The 16,779-nt window shown below is 38.1% G+C and overlaps 1 protein-coding gene across 9 annotated transcripts in view; it reads left to right on the top strand.

The window, feature by feature from the left end:
• Positions 1 to 16,779, top strand: part of Lrriq1 (leucine rich repeats and IQ motif containing 1) — a 146,716-nt gene that overhangs the window by 54,011 nt on the left and 75,926 nt on the right. For all 9 annotated transcript variants that reach the window (XM_050135597.1, XM_050135595.1, XM_050135596.1 and 6 more), the window contains 5 exons: positions 937 to 1,056; positions 7,977 to 8,069; positions 8,731 to 8,852; positions 9,367 to 9,462; positions 9,712 to 9,794. In XM_050135597.1, the coding sequence (XP_049991554.1) occupies positions 937 to 1,056; positions 7,977 to 8,069; positions 8,731 to 8,852; positions 9,367 to 9,462; positions 9,712 to 9,794 (514 nt within the window). The remainder of the gene's footprint in view (positions 1 to 936; positions 1,057 to 7,976; positions 8,070 to 8,730; positions 8,853 to 9,366; positions 9,463 to 9,711; positions 9,795 to 16,779) is intronic.

Raw genomic sequence — 16,779 nt, 5'->3', positions numbered from 1 at the left:
TTTTTACAATTATTTTGAGCATACACACAGTTTCAAATTCATATTCAAACAAAGGCTGATTGATCAGAGAACTGAAGCTTTGTATTATTAATTTTTGAGACAAGACCGGGATCTGACTGTTAAACTGGACTCACCTCAAGTCTCACCTAGATGTATTGTCTCTTCCTCCTAAATGATGGGAAATTGCAGTTTCTGTTTACTGTCATTTAGCATTCATAGACAACCATTTAAAAATTAATTTCATAATTTAGTATTTTATTCTTATATGTAAGCAATCATGCATACATATGTATTTCAATATGTTCATGTACCTCTCAATTGATTTTTATACCTCATGCATCCTAAAGCTCATTGTTGGAAAATATGAGCATCGTTTATTATCTAAGGCATTACTGGGCTTGAGGACCTAGGTTGAGAAACTTCTCTACTCCAGAATTGTTGAGGGACCTGACTGTTTTCAGCTGCATTATTGTGTGTTGACTTAATTTTTTCCTGAAATTAATTTATTTTGGGCCATGATACTACCTCCTTAATATGGTCATTTAAATACACTGTTTTTTAATGAGTTTTGTCTTATTTTAAACCTGATGATTTGAAAATGAGCAAAATTGACCTTTAAAAAATGTCTTTCTTCTTCATTCAGAATGGGTCCTGGAGGAATTGTCAGATAATTGATTGGCTGACCTACATGTGCAGTAGAGGGGAGTGTTAAAGATATTTCTCCACTTACCACAAAGCAAGTCTCTAGAGATGCAGACACATGCGGTCATTTAATTTATCTTGCAATTTTGCATGTCACATAAAGTTCAAGAAAGAGATTATTGAGCCATTAGACTAAGTTCTAAGATGTTTTATCTTCCTAATGGGATAACACAGAGAAGCTGGTTTAGGGTTTGATCTGTAACCCTGCATAACATACTTCACATTTTTGTTCAGGCAGTTTGGAAAGGCTTTATTTTACGAAAGAAACTGGTGACAGCCCTGGAGGCTATCAGGAATGAAGAATCTGGAGAAGAATATGAAGAAATAGATTTGGAGGATTTTGAATATGACGAGGTAAGTGCCAGCTACAGGCAAATACTGTTCCTAAGATTTTGTTCTAGAGAGCTTTAAAGCTGTCTCTTCAGCTGGTTGCTACGATGTAGTACTACTCCACCATCCTTGAATACATTCTAGCCATTTTGTGTATTTTGAGACACTTCCTAGGGGGGTTAGTAACATTATAAGATAGGTATTACTGCTACTTTCTACCTTTGTCTTAAACTGTCCTCCTAGTTTGTATGGTGTATAAAGTGTCAAGAGGATGGCACCAAGTCATTTTGTCCTCTAAATATAATCATTTAGCTCATTTAATGAATTCTTTATTTAATTGATGCTACTATTCAGTTCAAAATTTACAGTTTGTTTTTTATCAATTTTGGTTCTTGACTATACTATATAGGTAAGTAGCTGATTCTGAATACTTTCTCCCCCATCCCCTCCTGTCTCTAGCATTACAGATATATGTCTAGCATTTATGAATGCTGGGAATCAAAGATCAACCTTCATGCTTGCAGAGCATAATTATATATATAATATAATAATGATATATTACATAGCATAGTACATAATATAATTTATTATTATTATTATTCTTCAAACTTTCTCTCTTGTAAGCAGCAGTTCCTGATAACATGATAGACAACCTGCCTGGTGCCAGGACAGATACATAAAAAGATGTGCAGAATTTCAAGACATTTTAGTAATGCACTTGAATATCCTTATTGCAATTATCCAAAGGAAATAAATATGAAACTAGCTTGACATATTGCCTGGGATCAGGAACCTACATCAGTATACCATGATTTTGTCCCTTAAATGTCATGCTGTATAGGCAGTGGTTAACTAAAGGCAATATAGCCAGTATATTTTTTTTGTTTGATTAGATATAGTCTACCAAATTTATTAAGTACCATGCACTTTACAGTGTATGACGTTTTACCCTACGTACAATATAATAAGTTATGCAAGCACATTTTTGGATGCTTTTAGAAGAATTGAGATTTCCAGATGAAAGCAAACTTCACTGCAAGCAGTCAGAACTTTGTGTGTTTAACAGTTTCTGCACATAGAACTTCAACATGGCATATCCGGAGAGCACCCTCTACTAATCCTGACCTAGAGAAACTCGTATGTTTTATTCTTCAGATGACATTATTACTTTATTATGTTGTACAGCAAACGGATTGCTTTCTACCTCAGAGAACAGCACCACTTGTTCTCTAGTGTGTTACCTTATGAACATCTCTACAATGATAGCTTATAATCAAAAGCTACCATATAATACCAAGAAAGAACAATTGCCCACCAAGAGAGCCTATTCCTTAGCCCTTAAAGGCAGATTTTTTTTTCTCACAATACACTCTAATGGCCATTATGAGTATTGTGACTGACGGGGTTGGGAAAGAATTCAAGAATTCATCTTGTAGTATATTTAATTGAGGTTATTGTCGTTAGCCTAGGTTTTTGTCCTTCCGTTTCTATATTGACCTTCCAATAGGCTTAAGAATTTGATCCAGGTGGAGCTATGGTAGACTCTTTACCCCACACTAAGGACATATAAGTTAATTTTGTTGTTGTTGTTGTTGTTCAGAATAGTCTAATCGAGTGAGTAGTTGGGGGACTAGTGCTTCTTCAGGACACAGTTTGCTGGGACAGTAACACCTTCCCTAAAACAAAGCATTTGTCCACTCTGTAAAATAGATGTGAATGATAGTGAAAAACTATCATGGAGAGGAGGGTAATGTGATAGGTGACATGACTCAAAGGATGATTTCTGCATTTTAGTTTCTCTCTTGACAGATTTCTTATTTTATTTTATTCTTTATATATTTTTATTACTTTATAAATAATACCAATCCGAATTCCCACTTCTTCCCCTCCTCCCACTTCCCTCCCGCTCCCCCCCCACACCCAACCCCCCCCAGCCCTTTCTAGTCCTAAGAGAGGGCAAGGTACCCTGCCCTGTGGGAATTCCTAGGCCCTTACCCCTACATGCAGACTTAGGAAGGTGTGCATCCAAAGAGAACAGGATTCCAAAAAGCCAGTACATGCAGTAGAGACAAATCCCAGTGCCATTATCATTGGCCCCTCAGTCTGCCCCAATTGTCAACCACATTCAGAGGTTCCAGTTTGATCCCATGCTCGTTTATTCCCAGTCCAGCTGGACCTTGAAAGCTCAATCTTGTGCTCCGATGTGGGTCTCTGTCTCTGTCTCCATCTGTTGCCGGACGAAGGTTCTATGGTGATATTCAAGATAGTCATCAGTCCAACTACATGGGAGCAAGGCCAGTTCAGGCACCCTTCCCTCCACTGCTCAGGGTCCTAGCTGGGGTAATTCCCACAGACTCCTGGGAATCCCTCCAGAGCCAAGCCTCTTGCCAACTCCAAAATGGCTCCCTTAATTAAGATATCTCCTTCCCTGCTCCCATATCCATCCTTCCTCCATCTCAACCATCCCACTCCCCCAAGCTCTCCCCAGCCCTCCCCTTGTCCCCTCTCTCTCCCCATCTTCCCTTCCCTCTAACCACCCTCCTGCCCCCATGCTCCCAACTTTTGCCTGGTGATTTTGTCTGCTGCTAGTTTCCAGGAGGATCTATATATGTTTTTCTTTGGGTTCACCTTATTACTTAGCTTCTCCAGGATCATGAACTATAGGCTCAATGTCCTTTGTTTATGGCTAGAATCCAAATCCACTAATGAGTGAGTACGTTTCTTAATGGGTTTAAGGGAAATCACTATTAAGTTGGAATTGGAGAATCCTGGTTGAGCTGGAAGATCCAACAGAAAGTTAAATGTCAGGTGCTTTTCACCAGTTTAGTAGATTCCCCTGGGAACATTTTGTTTAGGAAGAAAAGTTTAAGGTAGTTTGAGAAACCAAATTACTCCTTCCCCCTTTATACCTCCCAGGATCTAGGGTGTTGCTTTCAAAGAAAGTAAATTGTTATACTCAATTAAACTACTCAAATTCATATATCCCACTTCAGTAGCTACCAATTTACTTGTTTTTCAAATTTATTCTTTATTTATACTTGGTTTTTCATTTGCAAATTCCATGTACAAAGTCTAAGAGAATATTCATAAACCTTCATTGGAATTAATTTAAATATCTGGGTGCTCACTGGGATTTGTTGTACCTTGAGGATGTCAGGGATGCTGGCCTGTGCTTATTTTGTTTTGTTTTATTTTCTTTCGTACAAAACATCCCAAATGCAGCCTCCCATCCCTCTAAGCCCTCCCTTCATCCCCCTCCCAGGATCCATGGTGCCTGTATTTCCCTTCAGGAAAAAAGCAGACCTCCCTGGGATAGCATCTGAATAAGGCATAGCAAGTTACAATAAGACTAGGCACAAACCTTCATATCAAGGCTGAGTGAGGGAAACCAGGAGGAAGAAAAGAGTCCCAAGTGCAGGCAAAAGAGTCAGAGATACCACCGCTCCCACTGTTAGGAGTCCCACAAAATCACCAAGCTAAACAACAAAACAGAGGGTTATTTTTTTCTAATTCTATCTGTTTCCCAGATCCAGAAAGACAAACATGATATGTACTCACTTATAAATGTATATTAGCTTGGATGTTAGCTGTTAAGTAAAAGACAATTATGCTACAGTCCAGACCAAGAGAGGCTAAGTCACAAGGGAGGCTCGTGGAGGGACTCATGCATTTCCTTGGGAAGGGGCAATATATTTTGTTACTGTATTGGAAGTGAGTGAGAAAGATGAATAGGTGGGAGAGGGAGAGAGTTTGCCAAGAGATGATTGAAGTTGGGGCACATTTGGGGGAGGGGTTGGAAACCTATTGCACTGGGAACTTTCTGGAACCTCTGAGGGTAATCTTAGAAATAACTCCTAGTAATAAAGGAAACAGAGCCTGAACTAACCATCTTCTGTAACTAGGCAAGACTACCAGTGGTAGGTCAGGGACACCATCTCAGTCATATTTATTTACTTACTTACTTACTTACTTATTTATTTATTTATTTATCTTTTTAAATAATAAATAAATAATTGGTATGGATTACATACCAATCCCAGTTCCCACTCTCTCCTCTCCCCCCTTTTTCTCCACCTTCCCCTCCACTCTGCACCCCATCTACTCTTCAGGGAGGGTAAGGCTTCCCATGGGAGTCAACGAAGTCTAGCACATTGCTTTGAGGAAGGACCAAGGCCCTCCCTACTATATCTAGGCTGAACAAGGTGTCCCTCCAAAGAGAATGGGTTCCAAAAAGCCAGTACAAGCAGTAGGGATAAATCCTGGTCCCACTGCCAGTGGTCCCAAACTCTGCCCCAGCAAAAACTGTCACCCACATTCAGAGGGCCTAGTTTGTTCTAAGTTGGTTCCTTCCTGTTAGGGCAGGGTTGGTGATTGCCTATTAGCTCAGGTTAGCTCTTTCAGTGGATATCTCCATCATGGTCTTAACCTCTTTACTCATATTCTCACTCCTCCAACTCTTCCACTGGACATTGGGAGCTCAGCCCAGTGCTCCACTGTAGACGTCTGCCTCTGTTTCCATTAGTTGCTGGATGAAGGTTGTATGATGATATTTAGCGTATTCATCAATCTGACTACAGGGCAAATTCAGTTCGGGCACCATCTCCACTATTGCTTAGGGTCTTAGCTGGGGTCATCCTTGTGGATTCCTAGGAATTACTCTAGTGCCCGGTTTCCTGTTAGCCCTATAACTGCTCCCTCACTGAGATATCTCTTTCCTTGCTCTCCGTCTCTGTTTATAAGAAAAAGAGATACTCGTCCTTCTTGGAACAATTTTGACTGAACACTAAGTGTTTAGGATTGAAATGTGACATGTATGATTCAAAGTGTGCACCCATCAGACTTAAGTGTTCTAGAACCTGAAGAATTTTGCAGATGCCATGCCGTGACCAAATTGGCGTAGCCAACGTCAGCTGATTGGGGTGGTGAAAAAGAGCAGTACTGAGATGGAATTGAAATTCTGATGCAGCCCCTAATTAGAAGCAAGCAGACCAATGGCCCATTAGACGGGGGCCCATCTAAGATGAATGGGTAACTTTCCAAATGTCCCAAGTCCAGCATACACTGGTACCTTCAGCATCTGGAAAACAGGCTCAGTCAGTGACTCAGTTTCCTCAGGGAATAGCTCTCACTGTGAGTATCCTTAAGGATGTTCTGTTTGCCAGATGTGTCAGAAACAGAGTAAATGTAACTGTGTTAGGATACTCCCTTCTCTGTGCAAGACAAACACTAGTCAGATGGCTCATTGTCTTTGACTAGTTATCATCTTCTCGTTGTCCTTACAATAAGATCACTGATTTCATAGCAGCTGGTGTGCAGCAAATATGATCATTCCTTGAATTAATCTCCATTGCCACGCAGAAATTAATTTTAAAATTTGAGCCTAAATCTTGTCAGGAGTTTATGTTGAGCTGCAATTCATTTTTCAAAGGATAGTCATCAATTTTGTTTTTATCATCTGACATGAATTGGACAAACTGTTCTGAATGTAGAAGTCAGCGGGGGTTTACTGAATTTCTGACACAACTTAACAAGTAATTACTATTAGCAGCTTCAACATGCAGCAAACATTTGCAGGATCTTATTTTCTTAATTTTTCCAGAAATATCAAAGCAAACATCCTTTATATCAACCCTTTCATTTCCAAGTCTGACTAATATCCCTTTGTTTCCTTTTATTGTTGAGTCTCCAAAGTACACCACTGTTTCTGGACTGCCATTTTCTTATCAACCTAAGATACAGGAAAGGAGAACACCAAAGGTTTCAGTGAGAGCTCCCTTTCATGTCCTCTCTCTCTCTCTCTCTCTCTCTCTCTCTCTCTCTCTCTCTCTCTCTCTCTCAATAATGTTTTATTTGAGAAGATTCACATTTGAATAATTTATTTGAAAAGTATGATTTATATGTTTGTTATTTACAACATAATGCTTTAAAATATCTCTTTCTGGTAGACTCAAAATCTTAATTTTATGATCAAATGAAGTAACCGGCATGTTTATTGTTTTCTGGTGAGAATAGTTAAAATTCTCTCAGAGATGTTTATTTAGTACATTGTTAGTTGCTACAATTACCAAAAAATTCAACAGATTTCTGAAACTTATTCCTCACTGCCCAATTGCAACTCTTAAAATCAGTCTAACTGTGAGATAGAAATTTGTGTTCTGGTTATCCTTGTTCATAAAGAATCACAGAAGTTTATTCTGAGATATATCAGATAAGATAACCAAATTAAATAAAATTTAGATAATTATATCTTAAATGTACAGCACTTATATAATTAATATAACTTCATTGAATAAAGATTAACTTGGGAATTGTACAAATGAAAAAATATGATTAAGGATGAAGAGAAGGAGTTAAAAGGGAGAGATTTGACATTTGATGTATAAGCTGTTTTCCCATTTGAAGAGCTGTGTATCTTAGCAATGATATACCATACATTTTTATCCATTCTAACAAATTTGTCTTTTATGTCCACCGAAAATATTCTGAAATTTGGAAAATAAATATTAAGCAAACCTTAGCTTATATGTAGTATTTAAAGAACATTGATTCTGATGTGTTAAAATATTATAGTTTAAGTATCAATGTTTAATAGAAAACATAATTTGCACGACAGTGAGCTAAAATACTGATGCTTCTTGGCTACTTCTAGACTTAGCTGGAAGTCAGTAATGAGTAAATATGCAGAAAAATGTTTACCTAATTACTGCAGCAATCAAATATCAGCTCTTTCCTTAACCAAAGTGTGTGGATGAAAATCCCATCATTGTTTTATAATGTGGGCCTTAACCAGAGGCGCAGCCTCTTGCAAGAGCAAGTAAAGCTTTCCTATAAATGCGAGCCCTCGTAGACTCTGGGACTATTTCTGGTTACCGTACAGTTTCAAGGAAACTTGGTAGAGCTTTGCAAGTGACGCCTTGTCCACTCTAATGCCGTTACTCATGCAGGATGCCTTGGAGAAAGACTGGGCAGTTTCAGATTCCACCGGCGGCTTCCCTTCACAAACACTGCCTCTCTCCAATCAGCTGCCCTGGCCAAAGGTAAGCTGCCAGGGACACTTCGGACTGCTCCATCTTTGCTGGCTCTGAAGGTTCTGCTCTGCCGGGGTGATTAATATTGCAATTTATTGACCTGAAAAATATAATTACTTTTAGAAGCCTTTGACTTCCTCCTCATCCCCAGATGTAATTTTTCATGTAGCTTTTCTTTCATTTGTTCTTTATTTTTTTTTTTTCTTTACTTTGGATTTCTTTCAACGCTTTATTTAACAGTAGCCAGCAGGGGGAAAAAATGATGTACCTCAGCTGCATATTTGGCAGTAGACTAAAATCACTAGTTAACAGCTCTTTGAAAATGCAGAAAGATACGCTGAGAGACAGCAGCTGAGGATCCTCAGCCAGAGGTCAAGGGACCGCAATATCTGTTATTTATTTGATCATCTTTGAAGTTTTTGTTTTCTGAGATGTTTTAAGCTTTGCAATTAATCATTTTGTACACATGAGCTATACCAAAAAGCATAGTCTTCACCTTGCAACCAAAGAATGAATATTCAAACATGTTCCAAAACTTTCATCTTATTATCATTTTAATTTTGTAATGAATATCTCTTTTGCGATTGCTCAGGTTTATGCATGTTAGGTAGCAATAACAAAGCTGGAAGTGTTCAATTCATTTTACATTTGTTTTCATTTTTAAAATAAGAATGCTCGGACGTTGAAACATGCTGAAACCTCCCTTGCTGGACCCACGCGTCCAGCTCAGGCTTGGCTGTGCAATGAGAAGGAAAATTTGTTTTCATCAGAACACACGCAGTTAAGTGGCAGGTAAGCTAAGCTGCTCTTTTAAGCGGGGATGAACTGATAAAGGGCAAGGACAAAAGTCCATATCCCTTACAAAAGAAGAATCATTATAAAAATAAATGTGAATTTCTTGACTTAGAAGACGAAACATGTGCGATGGTGAATTTGAAAATTCTTGGGTTCACATTATGTGGAGGAAACCCATGAAAGCAGCGACAAGGCTTACATTTTGTTGAAATAATGAAATAGTTGTACAAACGGATCTCCCCGACTTGGCAGGTAGAAAGGAGAAACAGAATGAAAATCCCAGTGCCACAGTCTTCTCAGCAGAAGAACAGAAGTATGCTCCGTGTAATTGAAATGTAAACATTTTAAATTAATTGAAGGCTTTTATTACTTTTCAAGATAAAGCTCCTCTGTGTCTTACATAGATTTCATTTTCAAGTTTGAGACAACATAAACAGCTTGTAGTTTTTAAAAAAGCTGACGTACTTGTGTTGATTTAGATTTTTTAAAAAAAATGCAATTCTGTTAACAGATCTGAAAATAGAACTTTATCTAGGACACCTGAATCAAACACAAGTAAAAAGAGTTTGCTGCAATCTGAAAAGGAGGAAAAAATTTCAGAAGAATGGTAAGTCCTCCATTTTATACTAAAGAAAACAAGAAATTGAAGGACTGCTGGATACCCAAGGCAGATATTGGGGGGGGGGCATTTAAGAAGTCATTCTTCTTTAAGAAACTAGCTCACCTGTGTAGTAAGTTAGGTTTTCTTAAGTGAGATTACAAATTTATTGAATGCAGTATAATTGATACATGTACATTCACATGTATGTCTATGTATAACTAGGTTCTTGATATTGTACATTTATCTTTTCAATAGGGGCTTTAAGGATATCTCCACAGCTCAGCAGATGCTAAAGAGGGCACAGAAAATGAAATCAAAAAAATTAAGGAAAAAGTTAGGTAAGTAATGACCTTTGAGCAGTAGCTGTATGTGATATTGACTATAAAATTTTAAATTAAGCTTTCTATGTCATATTTAATATAAACAAATTAATGCCCAGGTAACTATATCTAAGATGATAGCTACAATCCTCAACTTCCTAAGAAAATTATGCTATCACATTTAATGATATATTTTGCCCTTTTTATTTTAAAAATATTCTCTGTTCCATACACATTAGTACTGACTTTTCTGTGTGTTGTTCACTCTAGCAATTATGCTATAATTTCTCTCTAAGCTGGTATATTCATGGAATGTTGATTCAAAAACCATCCGCTTAATGGACTCGTTCCTTTGAGAGCTCTCAAGTTGCTTGGTCAGTCAGTAAACTAAATACATAAGTTTGGTGGATTTTATCCACAGAGATTGCACATATGATGCCTTGGAAAGAAACGTAATTTATTTTTATTATGATTTTTGAAGAATTTGGCAAAAATTGGAAGGCATCTTCTTAAATTTTTTCTTTTCACTTCTGAAATTGTTATACAAATTATTTATCTTTCTTTAGACACTTTGATTCAGTTTTGTATCCAAGATAAATATAAAGAAATAGGAAACAGCTATGATTTTATATATTTTCTTAAAATTATTTGAAATTATCTACATTTTTTATTTAATGTTTATCTTTATCATCTTATGAATTCATGGGTTTTTCAATAAGGCTCATGGCTTTTCTAATGTTCACTTTTGTTATAATTAACCAAGAAGAAATGTCTATTCTTGTAGTTCAGAAATTACATTTGCTTTCTGTGTTCATTGAATTATGAATTGTATACATATGTGAAAATGCTTAAAATATATATTAAAATAGCAAAAATAATTTCTTATTTTAATAAATCAAATGCTTGTACAATAAGCCAATTGACTGATAAGTCACTAGCCATTAATAATTTCATGATAACTCATTTTTGAGTTTTTAAACATGTAGTTTTTCTACGTTGGTGTGTTATTAGCCATTTTAGTTTCAATGCTCTATCCTTTAGAGATAACTATTATTTTGTAGCCCATTCATCAGATACAAAGCATTGACCATTTCAACACACTAAAATGAGTATGAGTGGGTGCTGCACCTTCCGTTTGCCTATACCTTCTCTTCACTTATTTTGAAAGCCCCAAAGAAGTCCATCTGCTGTGAACCGGACCATGTTATGTCTATGTCAGTAAAACGGTAACTCCAAACCCAGATTGTAACTTCAGTGCCAAGTTCAAAGGCAAAATGGTTTGAGAACTGACCCAGTCAATATTTAGTAAATAATTGCTCTTTCTATTCTAGAAGTTTTGCTAGACCTTCTGTTAATAGAAGTAACACCATGCTTGCAGTCCCCTCTCATGAAGAGAGCTGAGAAAAAGTTTACGTCACCAGAACTTTCATGATTCTGCCAGTGTAAATGTCTTTCTTCCTGTTGTTATCACCAAAACCTTATTCGTATTGGTTGAGGGAGATGTGAAAAGTCAACATTATTAAATGTTTGAGCAAATGATTCAGCAAGTAATATCTGCATAGATGAGACTTGTCCTTTCTTTCTATTTTACTTATTTATTTTAAATTTTATGGTCACAGCTATATAATCTTAAACACACATACACACACAAAAAAAAGGAGCTTCTTTTTGTCAGTCACAAGGGGGCATGATAGGGTCAAAAATGAGAAAGGAGAGCCCACAGGTAGACTTTGTAACACCATTTTAAACTCAGTGTTTGGCAGTGGTGAATCAGTGGGATGGGCCAGGTAAAGGTTGTGGCCTACAATTGTGACTTTTAAATGAAAATCATCACCATCTTACAGGATTCCAAAAGTCTCCTTACCACTGATTGAGAAATTTGAATCTTTTCGTTTCGTGTTTGTTGCTTTTTTTTTTTACATCAACATTTATTAATGACACAAAATCAATTTGTCTTTCCACTCAGAATGTTAAGTAAAGAATTTAATAATGAATCTCTCATGGTTCTTGTGATTTCCCTTATTCCCTTCTTAGAGTAGACATACCCCATTGGAATAAGAGAGGTTAAAAATGAGAGAGAGAGAGAGAGAGAGAGAGAGAGAGAGAGAGAGAGAGAGAGAGAGAGAGAGAGAGAGAGAGAGAAACAGACAGAGACAGAGAGAGAGAGAGAGAAAGAGAGAGAGAGAGAGAGAGAGAGAGAGAGAGAAAGAAAACCAGAGGGACCTTCTTGAATGATCACGTTGTGTTTAACTGCTGTTAAGTCCGAGATTTAGCACTCAGACCATTTTAATCTACGAATAAATTATTTAAGGCTCTGTACAATTGGTTTTTGTTTAGAGATTAAAATTTAAATCAAATTCCTGGTGCCTTTCCAATTTCATAATTCAATGGTCATGTGCCATTAATTTACATGAATATGACAGCAATTTAAAATTGTAGTCACTAATGTTCAAAAGCAATATTTAAATCTAAATTCTGCTAAAACTGTAAAGTTACCTAGAAAATCTTAAATATTAGTGGACATATTCAATACTTCTTCTGTGGAAAACTTGCCAACGTGAAAATTTGTAGCCACAAGAGGGCAGCATTGTCCACAAAAGTGCTCTGAGCCTCACTAGTTCTGTTGGCTGCAGAGATCAGGGTGTGTATTGTCTGTCACTGTCTATGAATTACATGGAGTCAACAATATTCTCTGTTCTAACAAAGCAGTGAGCCTCAAAAAAAAAAAAGCCAAATATACACAGAGAATGCAGAGCTTTAAATATCGGTCATGAAAAAATATAAAATAATCTGGTCCCGAGAAAGCACTTAATATTTCCCGTTTGCATCTTTTACATACTTTCATTAGCCAAGAAAGATGAATCCACAATATTTATTTAATGTTCAAATGAGAACATGGCAAGTGCCGAAAGTCCAGTGAGTGGAGAAAGTAGGAGTTAATGAAATAAATTGCCGACAGAGGAAGAAAACTGCCGCAGAAACTGACTAATCATGAAGCACAGTTGAGGACAAGCGGGGGCAGCTGTGAGGGAAGCCCCAGTGCTGCTGAAATCTGCGGGCATAAATAAAGCCATCTGCTCTAAGGAGCAGCGGGACCCAGTGTCCTGCGTAGCAGAGTTTACAGGCCTCTGGCCCAGGCCTGGTTTGTTTCATCTTACTACTTTGATATAAACTATCATTTGCTCAGGAAAAAAAAAAAAGAGAGAGAAACAGAAGAGGGAAGAATGGGAAGATGATGACAGGATTGCTTGCAGTCTTGAGAGGAGGTCAACAATGTGTGACGTTATCGTTGTCAAGGCTTACTCAGTTTGTTTGGGTTGTGGTTGTTGTTCTTCTTGGTGTTTTTTTTTTTTTTTTTTTCCTTCCTGATTGACACCAGCTAGAAACAATACCGACTAGTCTCGTTTTTGCTCATTGCCCGTCTCTTTGCTCTGTTGACCTACTGAAGGAGACACAAAAGTAACTTCAGCATTTGGGGCCCAGAAATGGAGTTAGCAGACACTGAGGGAAGTTTAAGATGCAGGCCTGCAATGAAGAACATGGTGTGTAAAGTGAGAGTTCCTGGTCGATTGGAAACATGCAGGGTCAATAACCCCAGGGTAGTGAGCATATCTGGGAGTAAGACTAGACGAGTGGGCTGAGGAGAGGGAGTGGGTGGCTCATCTGGATGCCTAGCACGCCTTAGAAGCACTAAGTAGAGGGATCTGGGTGCCTAGAAGCTGGCCAAGTATAGGGCAGAAAATGTAGAATGCTAAAATAATATGTTTTTCTCTGTATTTATCAGATCGATGCATGTTGAATTTAAGCTTCTATAATTAAAGAAAAGAAAAAAAAAAACAAGATGAAACCAAGCAGATTAATTTGTTTTTGAAGGAAAGGTGGCAGACAGGATAGAAATGATTCACCAATTATTTTGATACCTACTAGCATTAAGTATGTGATTCTCTCTTGTTCAGTAGGTGTTCGTTGGTGGGTTTATTTCCAAGAAAAAAAAATGGCTTAAGCCAGTTCCTACCATGACATCCTATCCAAGAATTAAGTAATGTAGAAAATTAGGAAAGATTCATTTTGTGCATTTTAAGCTGTTCATCGGTTGTGGGGAAAGAGTTTCCAAAGTGGTAATCTAGCTAATGAATTTGAAAGTGAGAGGGATCAAGAATGATTAGTATTGACCAAATTTCTTAAGATTTATTTTAGTGACCTCTAAGAGTTCTAGAAAGAATCAATAAGAATTTGAGCCAAACACTAATTTGGTGTGCTTCCAAAATCAATAATATAATTCACTTTGAATTGTAAGCAGTTGAGTATCTATCTATTTTGCATAAAACTCCCTGAATCTACTAATATGATTGGCACCTGACTCAACAAATTACATTAAAGATATTGACAAACATTTAAAAGTGTATATTTATGGCTTTGTTAGTCTTTAATCAATTATAGATTTATATATGGGAAGTTATATTTAAATTAGTACATAATATGCAGGTCTATGCAAATAAAATTGGTGCTAATGGGATTCAAGAGGGCCAGTGTGGATCCCAAGCCACGCAGCCGTGTTTTCCATATGGTGCTGGTTTAGGGACATGATGGATGCCAGAGTAAGAGAAGTAGAGATTCTCACTTAGTGTTTTCAGAAAGCTGATAAGAGCAGGCAGGATGTGACAGAGGAGTTTCTCTGTGAAGTACTGGAGAGGGCAAAGGACCAATGCCTGAGCTGCCTATGAAAGTGAAACCCCAAGATGTGAGCTGGAGAATGTTTTCCAAGGAAAACTGTATATAGGGAGTGGAGACAGTCAGAGAGAGATGTCTGCTGTAGGAAGCAAAACGAAGGGCAAGAGCCCCTAACCCTTTGAAATCGAAGTCCTGGAGATGAGACACAGCTACAGGGTTTGGTCTTTGTTTAGCTGGGTTCTAGTCTTGCTTTAGTCTGGTATTTCCGTACTGTGTCCCTATTCTTTCTCTTGGGAATGGTAATAGATACAGAATCTATACTGTGCCACTGTATGACGGAAGTATACGATTTGCATTTTTATTTTACAAGGGTTTATGACTAAAAGTTTGTCTTGATTTAATAGAAGAGACTTTAGATTTTGGACAGTGCTAAGACTGCAGATCCCTGTGAAAACAATTGATGTGGAATTTATGAAATTCACATTATTTTATGGCCATCAACTAGAGACAAAGCTGAGTGCAGCAGCTCAAATTAGAACTGTCCACCATAGTCTCAAGCATGTGAACACTTGGTCCCTAGTTGATAACACAGGTTGAGCGAACCTTCAGAGGTAGAGGAAGCACATGAGACAGGGTATAATTTAAAAATCTTGCCTGCTGTCAGTTTGTCTGCTTTGTGGTTTTGGTTCAAGATGTGGGCTCTCAGCATCCTTCTTTTAGGTCCATGGCTGCCGTTTGTTGCCATGACTCTGCTCAGCCATCATGGATTTGTATCCCTCAGGAATCATAAGCTAAAATAAACTCCCTCTTTTCATGTTGGTTTTTTGTCTAGGTGCTTTATTACAGCAATATAAAAGTCACTAATACATTTGTGCAGTTTGAAGAATGTGGTCTCCCATGCAGCAGACCCTGGGTTGAGCCTCCAGCAGTTCACAAAAATTGGGCATGGTGGCAGATGGTTGAAATCCCCTCAGAAGTTAAAGGCAAGGATGTTGAAGTTAAAACTATCTTAAAAGTTTGAGATCAGTCTACATAGACTGTTTGAGACCCTGTCTTTTAAAAGTCACAATAACTACATTATATTTCAATATAATATATTTCAACTTACATACCAACCACAGTTCCCCCTTCCATCCCTCCTTCTACTCACCAACCCTGCTTCCCTCCAACTCATCTCTCATCCATTCCTCAGAAAGGGTAAGGCCTCCTATGGGAGTCAACATAACCTGGCACATTAAGTTGAGGGAGGACCAAGCCTTTTCTTGGTTTTATTTAAGAAGAATGGCATTAAGGTAGTTAATTGTGGACTGAATGAAGCACATAGGAGGCTGGAGTAGCCAAGCTAGCACCCAAAAACAGTGACATGTAGTAAAAGACACAGTTGGCGCCGAAAGCATGACAGCTGCGCCAAAAGTGTGAGAGCTAGAAAAAGGCACAAAATTCAAAAAAACAGTGACATTTACATAGCCCATAAAAATATTCCCAGCCAAGATGGTGCTGAAGGGAAGCAAAGGGGGTGGAGACCTAACTTATTTACAAAAAGAATGATTGGAGTTAAAGATGGGGTAAGATGATTCAAAATACCTGGTGCCCTGGTGATCTCCGTTAGGGGCTATAGGAGGTGCTGCTCATGCAGACGTGACTGGTGATGTTATTGGTTAATTCTCCTACTTCCTTTGGGATTTGTGGGGTTTTTGCTTTATAACTTGCATGCTGTAAGGAAATAAAGGAGTTCCTGCTTGACTGGACTCCCCACTGCATCTGATTGTCTCTAGAACGTGGGGGCTGGGTGGCAAGCAGGGCACTTCCTCTCCTTAGCCAGGGCCAGTTACAGGCAGGTGGCTCAATTCTTTATGGGGGGCAAGGGAGTGTTCTGCACAGGAATCCCACAGTTAATCACAACTGAGACTATAGAAACTGAAAAAAAAGATTATGCAAAAAATAGAAACTTAATGAGTAAAATAATGAGATAATTGTTATAAAACATCACACATGGAGCCAAATGCATAAATGAATTTGGTTCTCATACTTGAAAGTCTCCTTAGATGTGTTTAAAGATTTTTTTACACTGGCAAGGCATTTTAGGAGAGAGAAAGAACTTTTAAAATAACGATAATGATAGACAAGTATACTCACTGGGTTTTTGATCCTACTGCACCTATTGGTTTTGTGGGAGCCTAGGCAGTTTCGTGGATGCTCACCTTACTAGACCTGGATGGAGGTGGGTGGTCCTTGGACTTCCCACAGGGCAGGGAACCCTGATTGCTCTTTGGGCTGACGAGGGAGGGGGACTTGATTGGGGGAGGGGGAGGGAAATGGAAGGCGGCGGTGG

Source organism: Alexandromys fortis, unplaced genomic scaffold (assembly GCF_014885135.2).
Source record: "Alexandromys fortis isolate MF-2015 unplaced genomic scaffold, M_Fortis_MF-2015_v1.1 scaffold_24, whole genome shotgun sequence".
Classification (NCBI taxonomy): Eukaryota; Metazoa; Chordata; class Mammalia; order Rodentia; family Cricetidae; genus Alexandromys; species Alexandromys fortis.
This window is presented reverse-complemented; position numbering and strand designations above follow the sequence as displayed.